At 39.7% G+C, this 20,898-nt stretch overlaps 2 protein-coding genes across 6 annotated transcripts in view; one reads left to right on the top strand and one right to left on the bottom strand.

Annotated features, from left to right (window-relative positions):
- TTC13 (tetratricopeptide repeat domain 13) overlaps positions 1-1,506 on the bottom strand; it is a 42,587-nt gene extending 41,081 nt beyond the window's left edge. For all 5 annotated transcript variants that reach the window (XM_075748660.1, XM_075748661.1, XM_075748664.1 and 2 more), the window contains exon 1: positions 1,262-1,506. In XM_075748660.1, coding sequence (XP_075604775.1) covers positions 1,262-1,487 — 226 coding nt within the window. In that variant the 5' untranslated portion in view covers positions 1,488-1,506. The remainder of the gene's footprint in view (positions 1-1,261) is intronic.
- On the top strand, positions 1,480-19,067 carry ARV1 (ARV1 fatty acid homeostasis modulator). The gene is given in 6 exon segments (XM_075748665.1): positions 1,480-1,523; positions 1,525-1,834; positions 10,582-10,701; positions 12,590-12,743; positions 13,972-14,196; positions 14,676-19,067. Coding segments are annotated over 6 exon segments (960 nt in total). The 3' UTR covers positions 14,783-19,067.
- The last annotated feature ends 1,831 nt before the right edge of the window (positions 19,068-20,898 follow it).

Genomic DNA, 20,898 nt, shown 5'->3' with positions numbered 1-20,898 from the left:
ACTATGGCTCGTAGCCACCCTAAAAAAAACCCAAAACAGCTGATGTAAAATAAATACTTAACACAGATAATATAGATAAAAACTAACCAAAGAACTTTAAGCTGTGATGACAAAAGTACACATACAGAAGGGAAAAAAAAAAGTGGCTGTGGGAAACTCATAACAAGTTATTTCTAGAAAATTTGTAATTTTGAGTGGATTACACTAGCTGTGTATTGTCCTTAGGGACTTCAGCAATGGTTGATATGAGCACAGACTTTACAAAATAAGGTGGAAAAAAACCCAAACAACCCTGCAGACATTTAAGTAGCCATGACACATCATTGTTTTTTCTCATATAAATAATTGAGTAGTTTTATTGCATTGAATTGATAAAATTATTTTATCTGTATTCCATACACATCGCGATTCAGACTGGCATTTTTGTACAGCACACTCACCCTATGCTCACAATCAAAGATCATAACAGATTACTTAAGTGACATGATCCTAATGTAACAAATACTTAAGCCCACAACATAGTTTTAACTGTGCCTGTACCACATGCCATCAATTAACATGAAAGAGACCAGAAGATCTGCTACCCGAACTCGGTGCTCCTAAAGAAAAGCATCCAGTTCACCAGCAAAATATAAGCAGCTGTAGCTGAATCAAGCTGTATTCAACTCCATAATATGAGCACAAGGGGTTGACATGTCTGTGTACTACCGAGTGCAGGGATTAAAAACCACGCAGAGTCCAGCAGCTGGACTTGGCAGGTGGGAGAGTGGGACCACAGGAATCCCCCTGGGTGATACCACAGGCCCTACGGTTTACCTGCCGGAGGGGTGAGAGCTCTTCCTCTGCTCAGTGCCACAGCGGCAGCCTCTGCTCCGCACTACACAACGGCACAGCGGGGCTACTCGGGGGTGCAGCTTACACAGACGGTGCCTCGCTATGAGTCAGCTGAACAGCAGCAACGCGTACAGCCGAGCCGCCCGTCCCCCCGCCGCCGGGACCCCTCACCGCCCCGGGCCGCTGTCCCCTCGGCCACCCGAGGCGCCTCAGTACGAGCCGAGGCCCGGCCGCGCTTTCCTCTTCTGCTCCCTCCGCGGGGGCGAGGGGAGGGGGCGCAGCGGTGGGTGCCCCCCGCCACCACCCCCGGCCTCGGGGCTCCGCGGGGCCGATGGGCTCGGCACCGCCGGGTAAGGGCGCCCTCACCCCCGCCCCGGCGCTGGGGGCGGTCACCATGGCAACGCCCCCCCCCCCCCCCCCGACTCACCGCACTCGGCCGAGTACTGCTCTCCCCACTCCCCCGCCGAGGCGCAGCCCCCCGCCGGGCCCTGGCGCTGCCGGTGCAGCTCCTGCTTCAGCAGGGACAAGGCCGGATACTGCTCGGTCAAGGCCAGCACGGCCCGGGCCACAGCCAGTACAGCCAGCGGCACCCACAGCCCCCTCACGGCCCCGGAGCCGACGGCAGGTGCCATCTTCTCAGAACGCATGCGCATCGCTCCCCCCTCGGCCGGGGACAGAGGGCGCCCCACCGCCCCTCCCACGGGACGGACAGGGAGGAGGGCGCCACCGCGCTGACCCCTGGGACATGGAGTTTCGCGCCGGCGCGGCCTGGCCTATGGCGGCAGCAGAAAACTACAACTCCCGGAATGCGCCGCGGCGCGGGACAGGCCAGGCTCTGCCCCCGAACGCGGAAGCGAGGCAGTTTGAAGCGCTGACAGGCCGGGGCGTGCTTTCGCGTGCCATGGCGGCGCTCGGCGCCTACCGCTGCATCGAGTGCAACAGGGAGGCAGCGGAGCTGTACAGGGACTACCAGCGCGGGGTGCTGCGTATCTCCATCTGCGTGAGTCGGGGCGGCGGCGGGCAGTGGGCGAGGGAGGCCGGAGGGGAGCGGTAGCGGCGGGGAAGGGTGTAAACGGGAGGCTTCGACGTCAGCAGGCGGCGGCACGTGGTGCCGTTCCCGCCTGGCCAGGCTCCCCGCGCGGCGGAAGCTTCCCGTGCTGCCGGGCTCGGGCCTTGGCCCCCGGGGCGCGTTTCTCCGTGGGTTGGCCGTTTTCCCCGGATCCGGCCGGGTGCGGGCTTGCTGTTTGCGGTGCCTCCCGCCGCCATTGCTGCCGGTTCCTCGGGGGCAGGTGCCGTGGTAGCGCTGTCCCGGCTGGCCTGTGCGCGCCGGTACCGGGAGCTGCGGAAGGGCTGTCGCTGCCCTCCGTGCCTTTCACTGCCTGAAAGGCGGATCCGAGCGCGGCTCCGGGGTCAGACGATTTCAGTGAAGCGGGCAAACAGTTGGACTTAAATGTCGGGTTTTGTCTGGTGGTTATTCGACGTACGTGCAAGGACTTGTGCATTACTGACCCAGCTACAGTGGCTGTGCTTTCCGAAACGGTGCCAGCGTGTTAGAGGCTGTTTACTGCTCTCCCTTCCCACTCTGCCGCTCACTGAGTTAATTTGGTTTTCCCCATAGTGTTTTCACAGTCTTAAAATAACTTCTCTTTTAGCATCTTCTATGTTTTCTTGGAGATTTTGCAGCCACGCCAAAAAGAAATTTACCTTTGTAAGCAGCGTTTTCAACTGTTTCTAAATTACTGTTTTCAATTTTTGATGGGGTTTATGTAGACTTGTCTCCACTGGTTAGTTTTGACATATTTTTTGTAGTGTGTAAAAAATTGGATCACTTAGCACCCTATATTTCAGTGTGGGGAAAAAAAAAAAAATGGAATTTTGGAATGCAGGGATCTACAAATATATCTGGACTAGGCCTTTGATTTTATCTGTGATTGTGTTTCACAACATCCTGTCTGCTCCTTATAAAATTGGAAAACCTTGTGTTCAAACCAATTGTTGGATATTTTCTAAGGAATTAGTTGTATATCATTCAAACTTCCTTTGTGGTTGTTTCCCCGAGTTTTGTAGCCCTTGGCATTTTGAGAATGCTGTTAGAAGGTGGGTTCAGTTACCAACCATGAAGCTAAAAATGTAACATACGACCAGAAGGCATTGTATACAACTTGTGCTGAATTCCTTTATGACTTTATAGCTTTGAGTCATCCAAACAATTCTTAGATCAAAAATAGAGATCGTAGGCAACCGGGTCATAATGGTCTGTGGCTAATTTATGTTTGCGGAAAGAGTGGTTAGCTCAAGCTGAAGGATATACGTGTTAGATCTCCGCTTCTGTTATCAACAACAGGCTATGAAAACAAGATACGTACAAATTACTGATGGTAGTAGAAAGAGCTGATTCACATCCTTCTCTTTTCTCAGCCCAGCAATCAGTTAAAATGAGTTGTTGCTGTAGAGCATAAACCAGCTGAAAATGTACACAAAAATCTCTGCAGATATTTTGAAAACTGGAGATACCAGCAATTTTCTTAGGTAAAAGACAACAAAGTAATAGAGATTGATTTCTGCTGGCTTTAGACATGCACACTGCAAAGAAAAATTAATTTTAGTTGCTTTTTTCGTGTTAGTATAATGTATCATGTTCAGTAGTGAAGATGAACTACGTGAAATCATTGATAGTCAAATCACATAGTCAAAATTCGTCATTGGTACATGATAAAAATGTAAATGTTTTTCTTTGGAGCCCTTTCATGTGGAGCTTCAAACTCATCTTTGAAATCAAGGACAAGTTGGATACAAAAGGACAAGCATAAAGCTTAAGCTTGCAGCTATATCACATAAGATTTAGCACATCTTGTAAACCCAGGTCATCAATTACGGTTATTAATTTGGCTATGATAATCTCTAAGGCAAACTGGGAGCCAATAGATGGCACCTGTTTCTCTTAGCATTTAACCATTTGAAGACTTATGATCCTGGTCTTGTGGAGCTGTGACATCCCATGTGGAATCAAAGCCTTAAGTCCCAGTTGCTGTGTTCATCGCAAATGCCAAACTCTTACAAAAATAGTAAAGAACAGAGTAAAAGAAAGAGTGAAGAAACACATTTTCCTAGCAAGTTGGAATTCTGTCCACCTTTCTTCATGCAGGTCCAGATCTGTACCATTTTTCACTTACTCCTAACCAGTCTGTTTCCTCTGTCTATGTTATGGTTTATCAAGGTTCAGTTTCAGTCTTAGTCCTGGTTGCTCTTATGTGGTGCCATGTCATATCATCTCTAACCCTTTCTCTTCATGTCTAGCCACCCAGGAACTACTGAGAGTAGGAGCTGTCCACATGAGGAACAGGCAATATGAAGCACATTAATAAGAAACATGTTAGCTCATGGTTTATAAAGTGGAGATGAGAATGTTAGAAGATTTCCAAGATCAAAAGATTCTTTCAGTTGAACTGATCTGAATTCTGCTCTATCTGTGTATTGCAGGAAAGCACTGCTGTCTTCTCAAGCTACCAGGAGCTCATGCTTTCTAACAGGGCAATTCTTGGTTTACTTTTTCCTTTTAATCTGGAAGAATAGTTTTGTCACTGCACTAACCCTCTGCAGACATTCTGCTCCATGCAGGCAATACTGTGCTCTGGCCAGAGACCTGAAAAGTTCGTCAGCATCACACTACTGACAACAAATATAGTCAAGTACAGAATGTGATTCAATACCCTTCACAAACTTTCAGTGTTATGATGAATTTGTCATCTTAACCTGAAAATGTGATAGCTTAGAAGTTTTTTCCACTTTAGAGAATAAAAAGATCCCACTTACCAGTGTGAAACATAATTTATATTAGGTATTTATAAAACTTAGAGTATAGGCCTCTCAAAACTCATGAAAAGCTGAAAGTGTTTAAGAAAAATTTGAGGTCTGAGGTGATATTAGAAGGTGTGGCCACTCAGCCTGAGAAGAGTTTTCATCTGTCTTTGTGGAATTAGAGCATCAAGTACTGCAACTCCTTTGTAGCATAAGGGAGAAAAAGTACATAGAAAGAGTGTATAGTGATACTCAAAGTGGACATTGTCTAGATAATTTTTTTTGTTTGTTTAAAAAGCTTGGGGATACTTTTGTTTCATTCCTATTTTCAAGTGGTACATGAAAATACTGACTGACACATTAAGGAAAAAAAAACCAAACAAAACAACTCAACATTTATTCCATATAATATGTTACATAAAGGTTTTCTTTCCCTATTTTGGCCCCAGAAAATCAGGAACAAGCAGAGCATTGCCAAGATCATCACCATTTTATATTGACCTACAGACTTGCCCTGTGCTAGTTTAAAGTTATCCTTGATAAATTAATAAATCTACATCCAAAAGGTTTTTGCCATTCTCAGGATGTTTCTTGTCATTCAACAAATTTCGAAACATCATCTTGAGGTTAAAGAAGCTAAGTTCGCCCAACAGCATCTTCTGTCTAATCCTACATTTGTTTTTATGATGTGTTTAACCTGGTCTGGGCCTGATTTTCAGGCAGAAGATTTAAATTTGAATGCCTAAGCAAAATACCATGATTTTGTATTTTGTTATTAATCTGTTGAAGAGAAGAATGGATTTTTTCCAGAGGCAAATACTAAAAGCTTCCATTAGGGAACATCTGTTTCCAGCCCATAGTATTAGAGTACAATTTTGGAAATTCAGCCTAATATTCATGGTGTTGCTTCAGTTTAGTTCCTGCAGCATTTGTTATTACTCTTAAGAAAATTAAAAGTTTGTTTGAGGTCCATATTGTAATTTTAATGTGAGCAAGCATTAAAGAACTCACAACCATTAATATCCACTCTGGAAATAAATTTGCAATGGATACTGAAGAAGCTAAAGAAACTTTCTTCTATTAAACATGGAAGTCTGCTCAGTAACATGAAACTCAGGATGGAAAGGTCATGTCTTTTGTTATGACCTCTGCAAGGTGGCTAACTGCTACAAATTCTTCAAGTTCTGTAACCTTTTTTTTTATTTGTTTTGTTTAATCAAGGCCAGTTTCAGCAGAAGCCTAGCCCAGACCTCTGGTATTGCACATTCCTTCTTGCCTGACATTTGCATTTAGTGAATTAACCTTTTTCTCATCCTGCCTGTATTTTATTGTGGAAATGCCATTACAAGAGACAGGTGGACTATTGTTCCTTAGAAAGAACTTAATGGTACTTAAAAACAGATAATAAATTTCTGAGGAAATTCACCTCAGGGAGACCTGTTCAATATGGGTTTTTTTCCAACATGATAACTGGGAGTGGCGGGGGGGGTGTGTGTGGGTGTGTGTGAGGGTGTGCAGGCGTATTAGGATTGCCTCCAACGAAGGTGACTTCTTGTGGTTGCTTTGCAACTCATGGGTCTGTGAACATCCTGTGCTGTGAACGTTCTGATGTTTTCCCTATTCCGAACCAGAAGTAATGGTGAAAGTAAGCCTAGGTGGTTCTTTATAGAGGAGATTTTTGTTAATTACTTTGAGATCCTTAAAACTTAAATGATCTGTAAGTAATACATTGAATCTTCACTGAATAGATTATGAACCAACCATTAACAACAGTAACAAAAAACGCTGTTCAGATAACAGTACCAACTACAGCATTAATGCTGTAGGGGAAAAAAAAACACATTCAGCTAACCTGGAATAAATTCTGCAGTAAAAGTGCAATGAATATAAAAGGAAATTAGCAAGCTTGACTTATTCCAAAATAGAAGGAAAAACCTGCAATTTTTCAAAATTTCATTTTAAATTACATACATCTTGTTGTGTTTAAAAATAAAGTTTCAAAAATGTTAATTGTTCCCCCTAACAAAGGGAAAGAAATTATTCATTGCAAATATGTAGAGCTCAGTCAGGATCCCCCTTGTGTTTTGTAATAAGAAGGCCAAATTGCCTGAGCAGTGCACACTTCATTTAGCTTTTCTGCAATTAAAAAATAATTGAAAAGCTTTTTTATTGCAGCAAGGCAGGGAGACTTTAAATGCTTTGAATGCAAATCATTTATGTGGTAAGGTAAAGAATCTGTCGAGTACAAAGATCATCCTGTAAAATAAAGTATGTTATTTTTCTTACATAACTCATTCTACAGACCAACTCACTACTGGAAAATGTATCATATAGGAGAAATTACAAAACAATATTTTTAATTTCATTTTTTTCTGAAATGGAATGCATCTGAAACTGGGCTGTTTGGTTTTACAGCTTATTATGACACTTAGCCACATCCCTAATAAAGAACGCATTCCCGAAAGCAGTACAGCTAATTACATTTTATTGTTTAAGGGTGCAACTGGGATTAAGGGCGCTCTCGCGAGATGATGGGTCTGTGTTAGTTTGCCCTATGAACCTATGTTCAGGTTGAAGCTATGTAAATGTTGTTTAAATTTGCTGTATTATGTAGTCTAGCAAAAAATGGTAGTTTAATTTTGCCAAAAATCTAATCCCTGGAGAAAGGAATACAAAAATGAGACTGTTTCACTGGTGTTTCTAATATCCAGAGATTTGCAAATGTATTCCTGGTGTGGTTTTCATGTTATTTTTAGTTAAGGATGAAGCCAGGTTATTCAATGTATATTTTTATTTTCTGTAGTATCCTATGGCTTACTCTTCAAGAACATTTTTCCCTTCCACCACCCCTATCCCAAAATACTTTCACTTAAAAATTCAGTTATGTTTTAATGTTGGAGAGAGCACTCTTAAAAAGTCATGCTCATATACTTGAGGAACTTTGCCCTTCAGTGACAGTAGGTATTTCCTCACATATTTGCACACTGTATTGTATTTGGCATATGTTTGTGAACTGTGTTCGGAGTTGAGTATCTTTGATGAACAAAGAAGAGGTATGTCTTTTGCGTAATGTTTTATAAAAGGCTGATAAACATGTAGTCAGAGTTAACAATTCAGTACTTCTTTTGTCTTATGTAATACAACTGAGATGTTAAAACATGTTACTTTCCTTAATTGTTTTGGATTGCTTTGATCAGAAAGAATCTGATACACTACACTATGAAGAACATAGTCGTACTAGCTTTTGAAGATTTCTTTTTTTTCTTAAAGCTGCCTTTGCTGATTGTTCCTAAATAATAGTTAAATATTCCTAAATATTTGTCTGGTCAAACAATTCCTAAGCTAATATCCATTAAAATTCATTAGAATATTGAAATACATTCAACATCATTTTTTTTTGATATTTTTTAGGATTTGTTACAATATCTGTTGGACTTCTGTGTGTCAGTATCAAACATTTGTCATGTTCCTTAAATTTACCAATTTAGAATAAGACACGTAAATAGAATTTATGGTGTCAAGCTTTCTCTTCTGCAACAGAATCTGAAAGTACCTTTTAATCAAAGTAATGTCTATTTTTTCAAGGAAAGATACCAGTTATTTCCTATTTCTGATGTTAGTTACATATTTAAGGAAGAAATTAAAAACTGGTTAAAACCATAGAGAAATCCAGTTACTTCTTTCTGTCATTTTAGAACTGGTTAATGATAGTTCAAGAAAGCCCAAAGAAGACTGGAAAAGCTCCTTTTTGTTAAAGATGTGCCTTCTCCAGTCAGAAAAGGTGAACAGACTGCTGACTAGAGCTGTGCAGAGCTGCGCTGGGGAGTGAGACATGAGCATCAGTATTGTAGTTCACTCTAAATTGCCTAACTTACATCTTAAAAGTAAGCCCACAAGCATTTGTCCATAGCTGAGCTGCTTATACTGATCTTCTCTGAAAGTGTTAGTGATTAGCAATGTCCGTGAGGTTACATCACTTTAACTGGGAGAAGCTATCCAGTCAAATCTGTGTATATTTAAACTGCATTAACCCTTGCTAGCATTGATTTTGCTGAAGTCGGGCGCTAGTCACAAGTTTCCTTCCTAGGCATTTAAGGTTAGTGTCAGATGTTTTAGTAGTACAGCTGAAAAAAATAACGTTCGTGATTTCCCTGTAGAAAGAAATGAAGCAAGACACTGCCTTTAATTATAGGTACAATTTCTTTTTCACTCTATTAAATGCTGTAGCTGGGGTCTTCTGTTAATTACATCCTTTCTTCTGTCTCAGTTTAATTTTAGACCTATCAAACTGTTGATTAATTGAGTCAATTTTTGAATTCATTACCTCTAACTGTGTACTGTCATACACAGTATTTTCTGTTCTAATCCAAGTGAGTTTGTTGGGTTTTTTTCTTGAGCTGAACCAAGAAACACTGATTAGTGGTAGGAACATTCCTTAGACACTCTATTCAACTTACGCATTTGTTTGACTTGTTACGCATTTCTTGATATGGATATTGGATTTTTGAGTCAGTTTGCTAGTGAAATTTTGCTTCTTAAATTCTCCCATAATAAATCTGTTAAATAACAAGGCAAAGTTAACTTTGGACACAAGGAATCCCTATAAAATTGAAAAAAAAACCCCTTTTTGTTCTTTCCTGGGAGTTTGTCTGTAGGTATGTTCTGTCTAATGCTGCATTTTTGACTGTTCCACCATTTCAGAAAGCTGTGTGCCTAGATTTCTCTTCTGGCAGTGCACTCATTAAAATGGAAATAGAGATTCTTTCCATGACTGTTGTACTCTGAGCATGGCAGCTAACGTGAAGGCCCCGGGGAGTGGGATTAGCTGAGGACAGGTTGGAAGAAACAAGTAGCTGAAGTGGAGGATGGGCCGCAGGAGAAAACTGACCTGTGGACGAGCACCCTTCTGCTCGTGCACTGGTTTGAGCTGAAAGGTTGCTGTGATCTCCTGCTGCTGCTCCTCAGCTCTCTGCTAGAAGTTATTTCCCCCTCAGGTCTGCTGGATGGGCCTTTTGTAAGACTTGTTTAACCGTCCTGTTCACAGTTAGTGTAATAGCCTTTTGTTAGCCCTTCTCATTTAACTCAAGTCAAAGGGTGATCAACCATGCAGGTGAGTCAATAAATCTGGAGGGGGTTGATGACAAGCAGTTCTCAATGGTCTGGGTGAAATAACCTCTCTAGTAGGCACAGTGGGAACCAGCAGATGTGTTGGAGGAGTAATGGTCTAGTGTCTTACCACCGTTCAGTAGCAACTTCTGCCTCTTTGGCTGCATCTGTGTGTGAAAACTACATTATCAGTATTCTAAATATATTGGTGTTTGTTCAATAATGGAAAATGAATTGCAACGTCCGGACTACTTACCAGCATGGAAGACCAATGCAACAGGAAAAAAACATTTACTTTTTTCCTTGAAAGGAGGAAAAAGGTAGGATAGGAGGATAAAGTATGTCTTTTAAAAGAAGGGAGTGATAAAAGGAATTAATTTTCTTTCCAAAAACTACCTCCAAAAATCCCAAAATACCAAGTAGACAGGCCATGATCAGGTAACCTTTAACAAACTACTGGTGTGTTTCTTCAGTGTTGGGAAGGCAGCTTGGGTTTTTTGCATCTGTAGGACACAAAATGATAACTAAGTACATCCTTGCATAGTTTATTATCTGTGTTAATTTGAAGCCTGTAAAAATTGATAATGTATCTTTCTGTTCTGTAAGGGAAATCCTTGTGTCAACTGTAGTGTCAAGGAGGGGAAGCAATTTTTCTGAATGGATTAAAAACCTATTGAAAATGAAGATTACATTAAGGAAAAACTAATAAGAATTGAATAGCTACTTTGGATTTCTGCGGTTGTGCTAAGCGTAGAGGAATATTTCATAAATGCTTGCTTTCTTTTTCTTTTTTTTTTTTTTTTTTTTACTTTGTTCTAATTCTTGTTATTTTGTGACTTTCAGAAATCCTGCCAGAAACCTGTGGACAAATACATTGAGTATGATCCTGTTATCATCTTGATTAATGCTATTTTATGTAAAGCACAAGCATACAGGCACATTCTTTTCAATACAAAGATAAATGTAAGTTGCTACGCCGCTACCCTGTGACTTTTTTTGGCTAAAGATATATTTAGGTTTGGTAAATTGATTGCAATAGTTGTAACATTTTAGGAGCTATTCTTCTGCCCTTCCACAGGTTCCATCAAGCTGAATCAGTTTTGTTCTCGAACAGGTTAAGGGTCTAATATCATGAATAGAACACATGAAATCTCAAATTCCAGCTGTTACTAAGAAAGTTACTGTCTCCCCAGTAGCGATACCACAATACCAGCAAATACAGCAGTCATTCTACATGTTAAAGAGAGTCCTAAATGGACTCATTGGAAGAGAAATATGTAATTTGAAATTCATTTCCAACTTAAATTTCTGTTGGAAACAGTTCTTTTTGAAATGAGCTATAGTAATATAGCATGCCATATTAACAATACTATGCCAATTAAACCTACTGCACTAATTTCTCACGAGTTTCCTCCTGAGTAATGAACGATGTCCTCAAAACTATAGCAAAAGATAGTGGCTTTTACATGAAGTGTTGTTGATGCAGTTACGTAGTCAACTTAACTTAGTTGTGCTGGCCCAGCTGGAGCATAGAGGAGTAGCTTTTCTGACAGAGTTGCATATTTTTACTTTAAGTATTGATTTCCCAGGAGAGGGAAGCCAATCTAGAGCAAACTATCAAAGCATAAGTGTGTGCTGTGTTCATGTTGATACCTCTTGGCCAGTCTCTGGTGTTAAGGAATGTAGGTAGATATACTCACCTCGTCTTTCAGGCATGAATCTGACTAAAGGTTTTTAGTTAATTCACTGCTTCTGGAGACTGGTAACAATGTTTTCCCTGAGGCTTCTGGAAGAACTATTCCATCTGTTGAAATTTTGTCTATTCAAATAAATTGAGTTGAATTTTTAAACTGGCTTAGCGTCTGCATGCATGTGCAATTGGCACAACTAGTTTCTAATGGAAAAAGTAGAATCCCCGCACAGAAATTCACCCCAAAGTCAGAATTCACCCCACATACACTCTGGCTTACAGACTGTTTAATGGGGAAACATCCTAACTATGGACCCTCATGACATCATTCTTGCAGTCACTTCAGAGGATACTTTTAATTTTTGTTTAGTTACATTGCTCCATATGGGTTTAAGCTGAAGGAGGGTCGATTTAGATCAGATGTTAGAAAGAAATTCTTTACTGTTAGAGTGGTGAGGCACTGGAACAGGTTGCCCAGAGAGGTTGTGGAGGCCCCATCCCTGGCAGTGTTTAAGACCAGGTTGGATGCGGCTTTGGGCAACGTGGTCTAGTGGAGGGTGTCCCTGCCTGCAGCAGGGGCGTTGGAACTAGGTGGTCTTTGAGGTCCCTTCTAACCCAAACCATTCTATGATTCTATGATTCCATTTATTTTTGGTTCTTCGCCCTTACCTAAAGTAAGAAATGTTTTTGGTATAACTACACTAGTGGTTTCTTCTAATGGAGATTGTCCCAGGGAAAAACAGAAACAAGGCTATTTAAACCAGTTCACTAAAGGGAATAGTTGCCCTGAAACTAAAATTTTTGATAGTATGATTGTGCTAGCCCTGGAACAATTTTGGTTTTATATTCCTAACTGAAACACCCTTCCCAGCTGAAAAAAAAAAAGTTTAGAGCAGGCTTTATAAACTACAGTTACATGCTTTCTTCTGTATGGAGCTGTTCATACGGTTTTCTACCTTCTCTAATTGGCATATCATGTTAATTTCTGTTAAAAGGATGATGTGCTAAACCAATGGCTCAACAGAAGTAATTTGCTTGTATTACTAAACAAAAGTAATAAACCTACAGAGCTTGTTTGTGTGGAGATGTAGAAATGTATTTTAAATACCAGTTTAATACTAATACTTTATTCTTTCTTTTTTTTTTTCTTTCATTTACCAGATTCATGGGAAGCTTGGCATATTTTGTTTGCTCTGTGAGGCTTATCTCAGGTGGTTGCAACTACAGGATTCAAGCCAAAATACAGATCCTGATGACTTAATCAGATATGCCAAGGAATGGGATTTTTATAGAATGTTTGGTATAGCTTCTTTAGGTAAGATTGATGATTAGTTCATGTAACTATTTACTCTTTAAGCATTGAGTAACTTCATGAGTCTTTCATAAAGCCTGTATTGCAAAAATTAGTACAGAATGGATGTCATGTCCTACCCAGTATGGTAAATTGATTATACACGTAGTTTCTCATTTGCCAGCATTTAATGCAAATGCATATTTCGATCCTGATTACAGTTCAGACTGATACGATAGCATTAGATACCAAAACACTGAAAAGTGGCAATATTCAGAAACCTTTGTTGGACTCTATTTACGTAGTTTTGAAGACCAATGTAGAGCTCAGCTTTATTCCCTATTTCATATTGACTCCAAGGATTATTATTCGTTAAGGTGATGCAACAGTAAGGATCATCCTTACAGAAGTAAACAATAATCAGGAAAAGCTGTATCTAGTTTGTAGGGCTTTTTTACATGAATACACAAAGATACAGAACAGTGTCATCACTGTTAAAGAGTAAATACTTCTGTGCTGCAAGACTGGATTTGAAGGCAGGGGAAGGTTTTTGTTTTATTTTGGTTGATATTTTTATTCTCATATTTTTTCTGGTGATAGTGTTTAAATCAAGCCTACAGACTAAAACTAGTATTTCCCTTAGACATTCAGAATTTAAGTTCAGTCATTTATTGTCTAGTGTTGCTCTAAGGAGGCTTCCATAGCAGGTAAATAACAATGTTGGAACTCATTTTTCAGTAGTAATTCATCTATTACAGTTGTCGTGAGAGTTTTTTGACATCTGCATTAATACCAGTGTTACACAGGGATGCGGTGTCAAAAAAGGTCTAATAGCTCAATGATATTTTCGCCTTAGTGTTCTTTCTCATGCCGGATGGAAAGGATTCTTCGCTGGTGACCTTTTGAAAAGAAACAAGTATTGATTTTGTTTTACAGGGTAACAGACAGTTGAAAAAATCCCTCTCCTTTTGTTAAAAAGGAAAAGTAAAGGAAGGTCATATGCTAAACTTCCTGTGCTATACGGTATGCGAAATTAGGAGTATGACAATCCTACAGACAGAATTCTGTGATAGAATTATTTTGAATGTCATCAGTGAACACAGGAGATGGAGGACATGTTCATGTTTGCTTATGTCTTTTAAATAGCAGTGGCTCAGTTACATTTGGGACACATCATTTTGCTGAAATTCATCAAAAAAAAGGACTTGATTTTGGCACTTGGTTCTCTCTAACTTCTCTTGTTTTCTCTTAGAACAAACTTCATTTTTGCTTGGCATTTTTCTTACCTTATGGTGGATGAGACCTGAGATGCTGAAAACAAAGTCTGACTTCATTTTACTTCTCAAAGCGCTGCTGTTGTCCAGCTACGGAAAGCTTTTGCTAATTCCAGCTGTTATTTGGGAACATGACTACACGCCTTTGTGCCTTGCGTTTATAAAAGTGTTTGTCTTGATATCAAACTCTCAGGCAATTAGAGGTATGTTTTTGCTTTTTTTATTACTACATTATTTATATAGACTGTGTGTGAGAGAATGCAGCTGTTATAGAAGTCATTATTGCTGTTTATATTTTTAATCGGTATCAGATATGTGAGTGAAATAGCTCTAGCTGAAAACTGTGTTATTTAGACTTCAATAGAAAGTGAATGAAACAAACTGCTTTAATAAAAAAAGAAAAGCACCTCTTATCTCACCATCATCTCTTTGTATATGCTGTATTATATCTATCAGATCCATCAGTTAGAATTTGAGACAACTCATTGTGGATCGTTGAAGCAAAGTAGAATTCTTTGTGCATCCGCAAGATGAAAATTTCATGTTGAATTTATGCATGGCTTTGAAATGCAGACTTTAATAGATTTGTGTGATTTCTTGTACATACAAATTAATATGAATTCTCACATGGTGTCTGTGATCTTCTGAAATGGTGATAGACTTGTTCTGTTTTCCTTTGCAGTTACGTTGAACTTGAACCGATTGCTCCCTTGGTTGGCCATCGTCTTTGGATTAATTTTGGAAAATGGTGTTGTCTGCTTGTTCCAGAATATGGGATGGGATGTTTGAAACATCAGCCCATATCTGAAGAAATACCAACAATATGATGATCATTTTCTAAGAATGATCTCTGCCAGCAGGCTCCAAAGACACTATTTTTGCAGTGATAAAGAAGGTGATAGATAACAATAACTTGCATTGGTGGTGAGTGCAGGCAGGTTTAGGATGAGTTAAAATGAGAAGCTTCAGAAGTTTGGCTATTTAATGCAGTGAGCCATAAAATCTCTGCCTCAGCTTGTTTGTTTTTCCATAAAAATATGATTATGTCACTATCCTAATAGCTGTATAAATCTGGCTGCATGGGTATGGCTGTAACAAAAAAGGTACACTAAAAAAAGTTCAGCACTGCTACCAATCAGTGCATTTTGACAGAAAGAGGAGGATGAATTGTTCCCTTAAGAGGAAAGAAGACAGTCAGCAGAAAAATGTAAAAGCCCAAACTGATATTTCCGCAAAAGCAGATTTTCAAAGAGAGGAGTGAACATGTGCAAACAGATTATTAGAGAAAAGGCAAGTATTGCAGAGTAAACCTACAGTGGGAAAACTAAGTTGTGTTCTCTGGAATTATTATGTAACAATCTAAAATAATAAAATATCTAGTTCTAGAGTAATTTCTAGGAACTATAGTTTTAACTGGCTTGAAATTTTATGTGATCTCATAAACACTGCTGCTTTGTTCTGAACGCTGAAAAGAGAGTGAAAGAACACTGATCCCCAGCATACAAGGTTGGTTGGGATACTGCTGCTTCTGCATTTAATATTAAGCCACATCCCCTGCACCCAGCCCTCATCCGGCAGCAGGATTAGTAGAAGCAAAAAGTAAAGGATGTGTCTGCTCAGCAATAGAGTAGTACTTGTTCAAAAAAGACACAAACCAAAAAACAACCCTCCCTCCCCTCCAAACCCAAACATGTTTAGGCCTAAATTAGTGAAGAAACATTTATAGAAGTTCTGCACCTTTTTCCCCAGCAGGCAAAGAGAGGGCTAGATGGCCCACAAAGGACCTGGCAGAATCGGTTTCTGCAAGACAGTAATTAGGACACGAACCTACTTCTTTTGTGCAGACCAGTTTCCCTGACGTTCCATCCAATGTTTAATTCTCCTGCCTCAGTTCTGGAAGTCTGTACTATCTACTGGTACTACTTCCATTCTTTGTTTTCCTCAGATGCAGGCTCCTATCTGTGTTTTTCAAAATGGCATCAAATAACGTTTTTCAGCATCTTCAAGTTAATTCCAAACAGGTTTAGAGTCTAGATTATGACCACAGAAGACATCAGACGTGTTTGTCAGATGCAACTGCCCATGCCAGGATAAGTTATTCGGTCAGAAAAGTAAATGGTTGCTGATTCTGTTTTAATAGGTCAGAGGCAGACACCACTCCTGCCATTTGTGTTACATTTGACATCTTACTGAACATGTATAATGGTATGGCTGGAGGAGGCCAAAAAAACCCCCAAATTGCAACCTCGTTTAAGTACATGAGGCAGTTTAACACTGCAACTGCCCCAGCAAGCACATAGTTGTGAAGGTGTAAGAGGGATCCACTTCCTACTGGTGTGAATCAGTGGCCAGACAATTGAGTGTAGGTGTGCAGTTGCTCACTGGCTGAGCAGCAGCTTTACCAACACAGTACCTAGAACATGATTTGCTTTACATAATTAGATTTGGGGAGATACTCCACCCCCAAAAAGCTTTTTTAAAAACAGTATGTTGCCAAACATGCTTTGAGTAGTGCTCATCTTCCTCCTACACCAGCATGCAGTGTTGCAACAGAGGCTGCAGGTTGAGAAGGTGCAAAGGGAAAAAGCAGTAGATCTTTTTGAAAAGCTTCAGGGATGCTGGTGTGGCCTGCTTTCATTTTCCTCCTTCACCTTCTGCCTTAAGTTTAAGAGGGAATGAAGTTGTGCCGCAGCGGAGAGGATGAGAGAAGAATACGCACTAGGAAAATGCTGGTGCCTGCTGAGCCAAACCCTGTTTGTAATTATAGCTGTCATCTGGCTTTTACTCAGCTTTCTGTTCATCTTACTACAACCTTGGCATTGCCACTGATAAAGTTTCTCACCACTCTGTATGTCCCTCCCTCTTCAGGAAATGTACATTCTTTCTACTGCCAATTTTGTTTTTCTAATGATGTAACAACAGTGCTTTGGTTTGTTCCTCTTAAGTTAGATATTTTTTAAATTATTATTATTATTATTAATCTTATGTGTCATGGTTATACACAAAAGATTAATTTTTTTCCAGAAATTTTTCCCTTGTCCTGGCACTGGTTTCAGTCTAAAGGCTGATTGGAGCATATTTAAGTGTGACTAATGCAAGGGAAAGATTTTTCATTACATGTACTGTAAATATTATGTAGTCAGCAACAAAATTGTAAATACAATGTATGTAAGTTTTGTTTGGGAACAGTTTTTTTGAATTAAAAAATATATATATATATTTCAAGACAGTTTCTGAGTTTTATTCAGAAGACCTAGAAGGGACATGAACACATTCCAAAAGATGAAACACTTATCTATTGTGCCACATATGCCAATAACATATCAGTTACGCACTCTGTAATGCTATCAGGAGCCACTACTGTCCTTATGCAACTTTGAGGATGGAGAAAAAAATTAAGAGCTACTGAGCTGTGGAACGAAAGCAGGTGGTGTACAGGTTTTTCAGTCTTCAGAGCCATCATTATTGTCTAGTAATGTAGGACATTCTGCCTTGTGTGATTTTGTGGCTACTCCTTTACAAGAACTAACATGGCAAATACCCTAATATTTCATAAAATCTAGGGGGAACTTGAGGATGCCCTGTGTGTGTGTGGGCAGGTGTGTTTGTATTTTTGATGCCTTTGGAAAAGGATTCCATATGGCACTTCAGAGAGAACCTAGCCTATTTTAAGGTCCTGCCTGTTTAAAACAGTCATCTCTTGCTCATTTTTATTCCTTTTTGTCTTTTGAGCTCTTCTTCTTTCATAAACTCTTTGTAATGAAATAGTCATCTGTGCTGGAAGATGTATGACAAATAGCCTGCCCTTTCCATATGTCTTCAGTTGCTTCATTAGTTTATGGGAAGGGATTTACTTGGGTCAAAAATCTAACAGCCTGCAAATGAACCCACGTGAGTTTTGCTTGGAATTAAAAGGGATATCATGGCCTTTGGGAAATTCGTGGGCCTATTGAGCAAATTCCAGAATTCTGTTGGATGAAATGCACAGAAGAAACAGTTATTCAGAAGAAACAGATGTTATTCTGACTTGGGTTGAGCAACTGTTTAGTGATTGCGCAGTGGGAGCTGGGAACTTTAACTGGGTCTGTAGGTCAGCTAAGAAGTGTTTAGGCATTACTCTATACAAAAGTGGAGAATTAGAGTATAAGCTAGGAAGGGTTAAAAGAATGTATGTGTCAGGCAGACTTATACAAAATTAAGACGACTATAAAAACTAAGGGGATCGAATCTCAAGAAAAATTGGTATGTAAGAAAAAAGATGCAACATAGATGAGTATGAGTATATGATTAAGCAAATATACGAACATCCTACTCCTAAATTTTCAAAGGATGAACATGAAGAAAGAATATTATATACATTTTTGTAATAATCTAAGAGATAACATGAAATGGCAAAGGATGGCTTCCAAACAGTAAAGTCTATGGGTTTCCCTAGAAAAGTTACCAATGACCTGATTACTTCAGTGGTTTGCACTCCATCCTTGAAAATACACTTTTGTAAGCAGAATTACCAATTGTACAGAGATAGAATTAATTGCTGTGAATAGGAAGAGCTGTACAGCAGTAAAGCTTCTCCCTTTATTCTGCATTAGTGTGTGTTGCATTAGGTTTTGCTGGTGGAGGCAAGGGCTGCTACCCTTGTGACCTCGTACAAGTACAGACAAGCGAGTCCTGTCTTCCACAAGTCGTATCTCAGGCATATAAACTGCCATTTGTTAGCCCAGTCTACACCGAACTGAAAGTAAAATGGAACATCTGCACTGAAAAACTATTTGCAGCTGATTTCTCATGAAACAAGAAAGCCATTGTTTTTCAGGAGCTCGCATGCTTTTGCATCAGCTCGCCCCCAATTGGGTAGTGTTAAGGACCACAGTGCCATCTGGAGTTAAAAAGCAAAGCACTATTGTTTCCAAAACTGGAAGGAACATAAAAGTATGTGTTCTTTGATTAATTTTTGTTTTGTAAAATCACTAATTCAAGCTTTTAAAATTAACATTCATTTTCAGTTTGGAGGAATGTTTGTTAGAGTGAAGTTAGTGATGAAAAACAGGTCAGAAAATGCTTGTTTTGGTGACTTGGTATCAAGGTCAATTTGAATCAAAGAAAATTCACTCAATAGCCAATGTGACTATTAAGCAGGTATCCTTTATTGCAGCGCTGGGAGTCGCACCGGGATATTTCCACGAACGTGCGTCTCGACAAGAAACAAATTGTTCGTGATTTATATTACAAAAGAGTTTACATATTCATTAGGTTTCTGATACATTTAATACATATTCATTATTATTCCGGGAACTCCTGAATATATGCTAATGTCCTGATACGCCTGCGCAGTTTCTTTCTCAGGTGGTCGTCAGGGGTCGTCCTCCTCAAATCTTCCTCTTTCTCCTCTTCTTCAGTGTACAGAGTTGGGTGACCTCTTCTTCATTATCCCCGTTTTGCAAGCTCAGCAACCTTGTTATCCATCCTGCCCAGATGGTCCCAGGCTTGTTGGCATGTTGGGCCTCCCTTTATCAGGTTGCCTCAAACTTTGTGTCTTTTCTAGTTCATACCCAAGGACTATTCCCTAATTTACGGCTTCTCTTATCCTGCTTCTGCATTCCAACTATTTTATTAATTGTTTTCTTTTGTACTGGAGCATGAGACAGGCGAAGCCTGAGTTTGGGGGGCCTGACTCAAGTATTGCCAAGTTATTTTTTTTTTTTTTTTTTTAAATTATTATACGCTAATTAGATTCCCCTATTCAAATTCAAGATATGCACCATGAAAGCTATAAAATGCAAATTATTTTAGCACAGCATCTCTTTGTTTAAGACATAAACAGTCCTGCAAGCTGGGATTATTCTGAGTAGCCTCACTGAGCTCAGAGAAAATCCATGTGGTAAAAGACATAGTGAATGCATTCTTCCAGTGCTAAAAATCAATAGGGATTTTGTTGCTGAATTAATTTGAAACCCTGGTTGCTGCAGTTAGAATTTGCAGGAAAGTGTATATAACGAGATTCCTGTTTTCTCTCCTGCCTCTTATAATGCTGTTCTGACCTTCTTAGTCTTTCCAGTAATGCTTACTATATTACTGAGGTGGCTAGAAAGAAGATCTGAACATGAGGAGCTTTGTAAAATCTTTTTTCTAAGCATGATCTGCTGTCCTGAATTTGTAAAGCTCTTTTTTGAGCCTTGTATAAACAAATGGCAGGTCCACAAAGCAGCTAGGAAACACTGCCAATGATATGATGTTTTAACTGTTACTCATTTAGGATAATAGATATTGTTTGGGGTTGGTTTGTTTGTTCGTCTTGGGTAAAAATGATGTGGTTCAAATTCCTTTACATAGTAGCATAAGTGTGTGAACTCATACAATTTGTACGTGTACTGACTGCTGCAGAAATAAATCCAGATGACCCTCATATAGTTTTATAATCTCTAACTGTAATTCTGAGTACATTTTTAGGCAAAAGAACTGATGGCCATAAGCTGCACAGAAGTGCCTGCCATTGTTATCTGAGCAGAGGGGTGGGGACCTGAATGCTAATCCTAGCTATAACACCGACTACCACTGTGACCTTGAGCAAGTCATATACGTGGCTCCATAAAATGATTGTACCTCCACCATCACAGGCTTTGAGGGAGGATTAATTTGGTCATGTCTGTTTAAAAAGATGAAAAGCATTAAGTCCTCTCAGCTGCAGGTTGCTGGGAGTCAGTCAACACCATGAATGTCAGATATTGAAACAGACATGCCAGGAGCTAGAGAATGTGAATATTGAAGGTGACATGTTTAAAGAAGTCGTCTTTGTTATGTTAAGGGAAGCTTTAATTTTGACCCTTGCTGGCATACAGTTCTGTAATTTACATATCTGAAAACTTTTAGGGGTATATACAGCAAATCATGAATCCATTATTGTG

The sequence above is a fragment of the Balearica regulorum genome, chromosome 3, assembly GCF_011004875.1.
Source record: "Balearica regulorum gibbericeps isolate bBalReg1 chromosome 3, bBalReg1.pri, whole genome shotgun sequence".
Classification (NCBI taxonomy): Eukaryota; Metazoa; Chordata; class Aves; order Gruiformes; family Gruidae; genus Balearica; species Balearica regulorum.
This window is presented reverse-complemented; position numbering and strand designations above follow the sequence as displayed.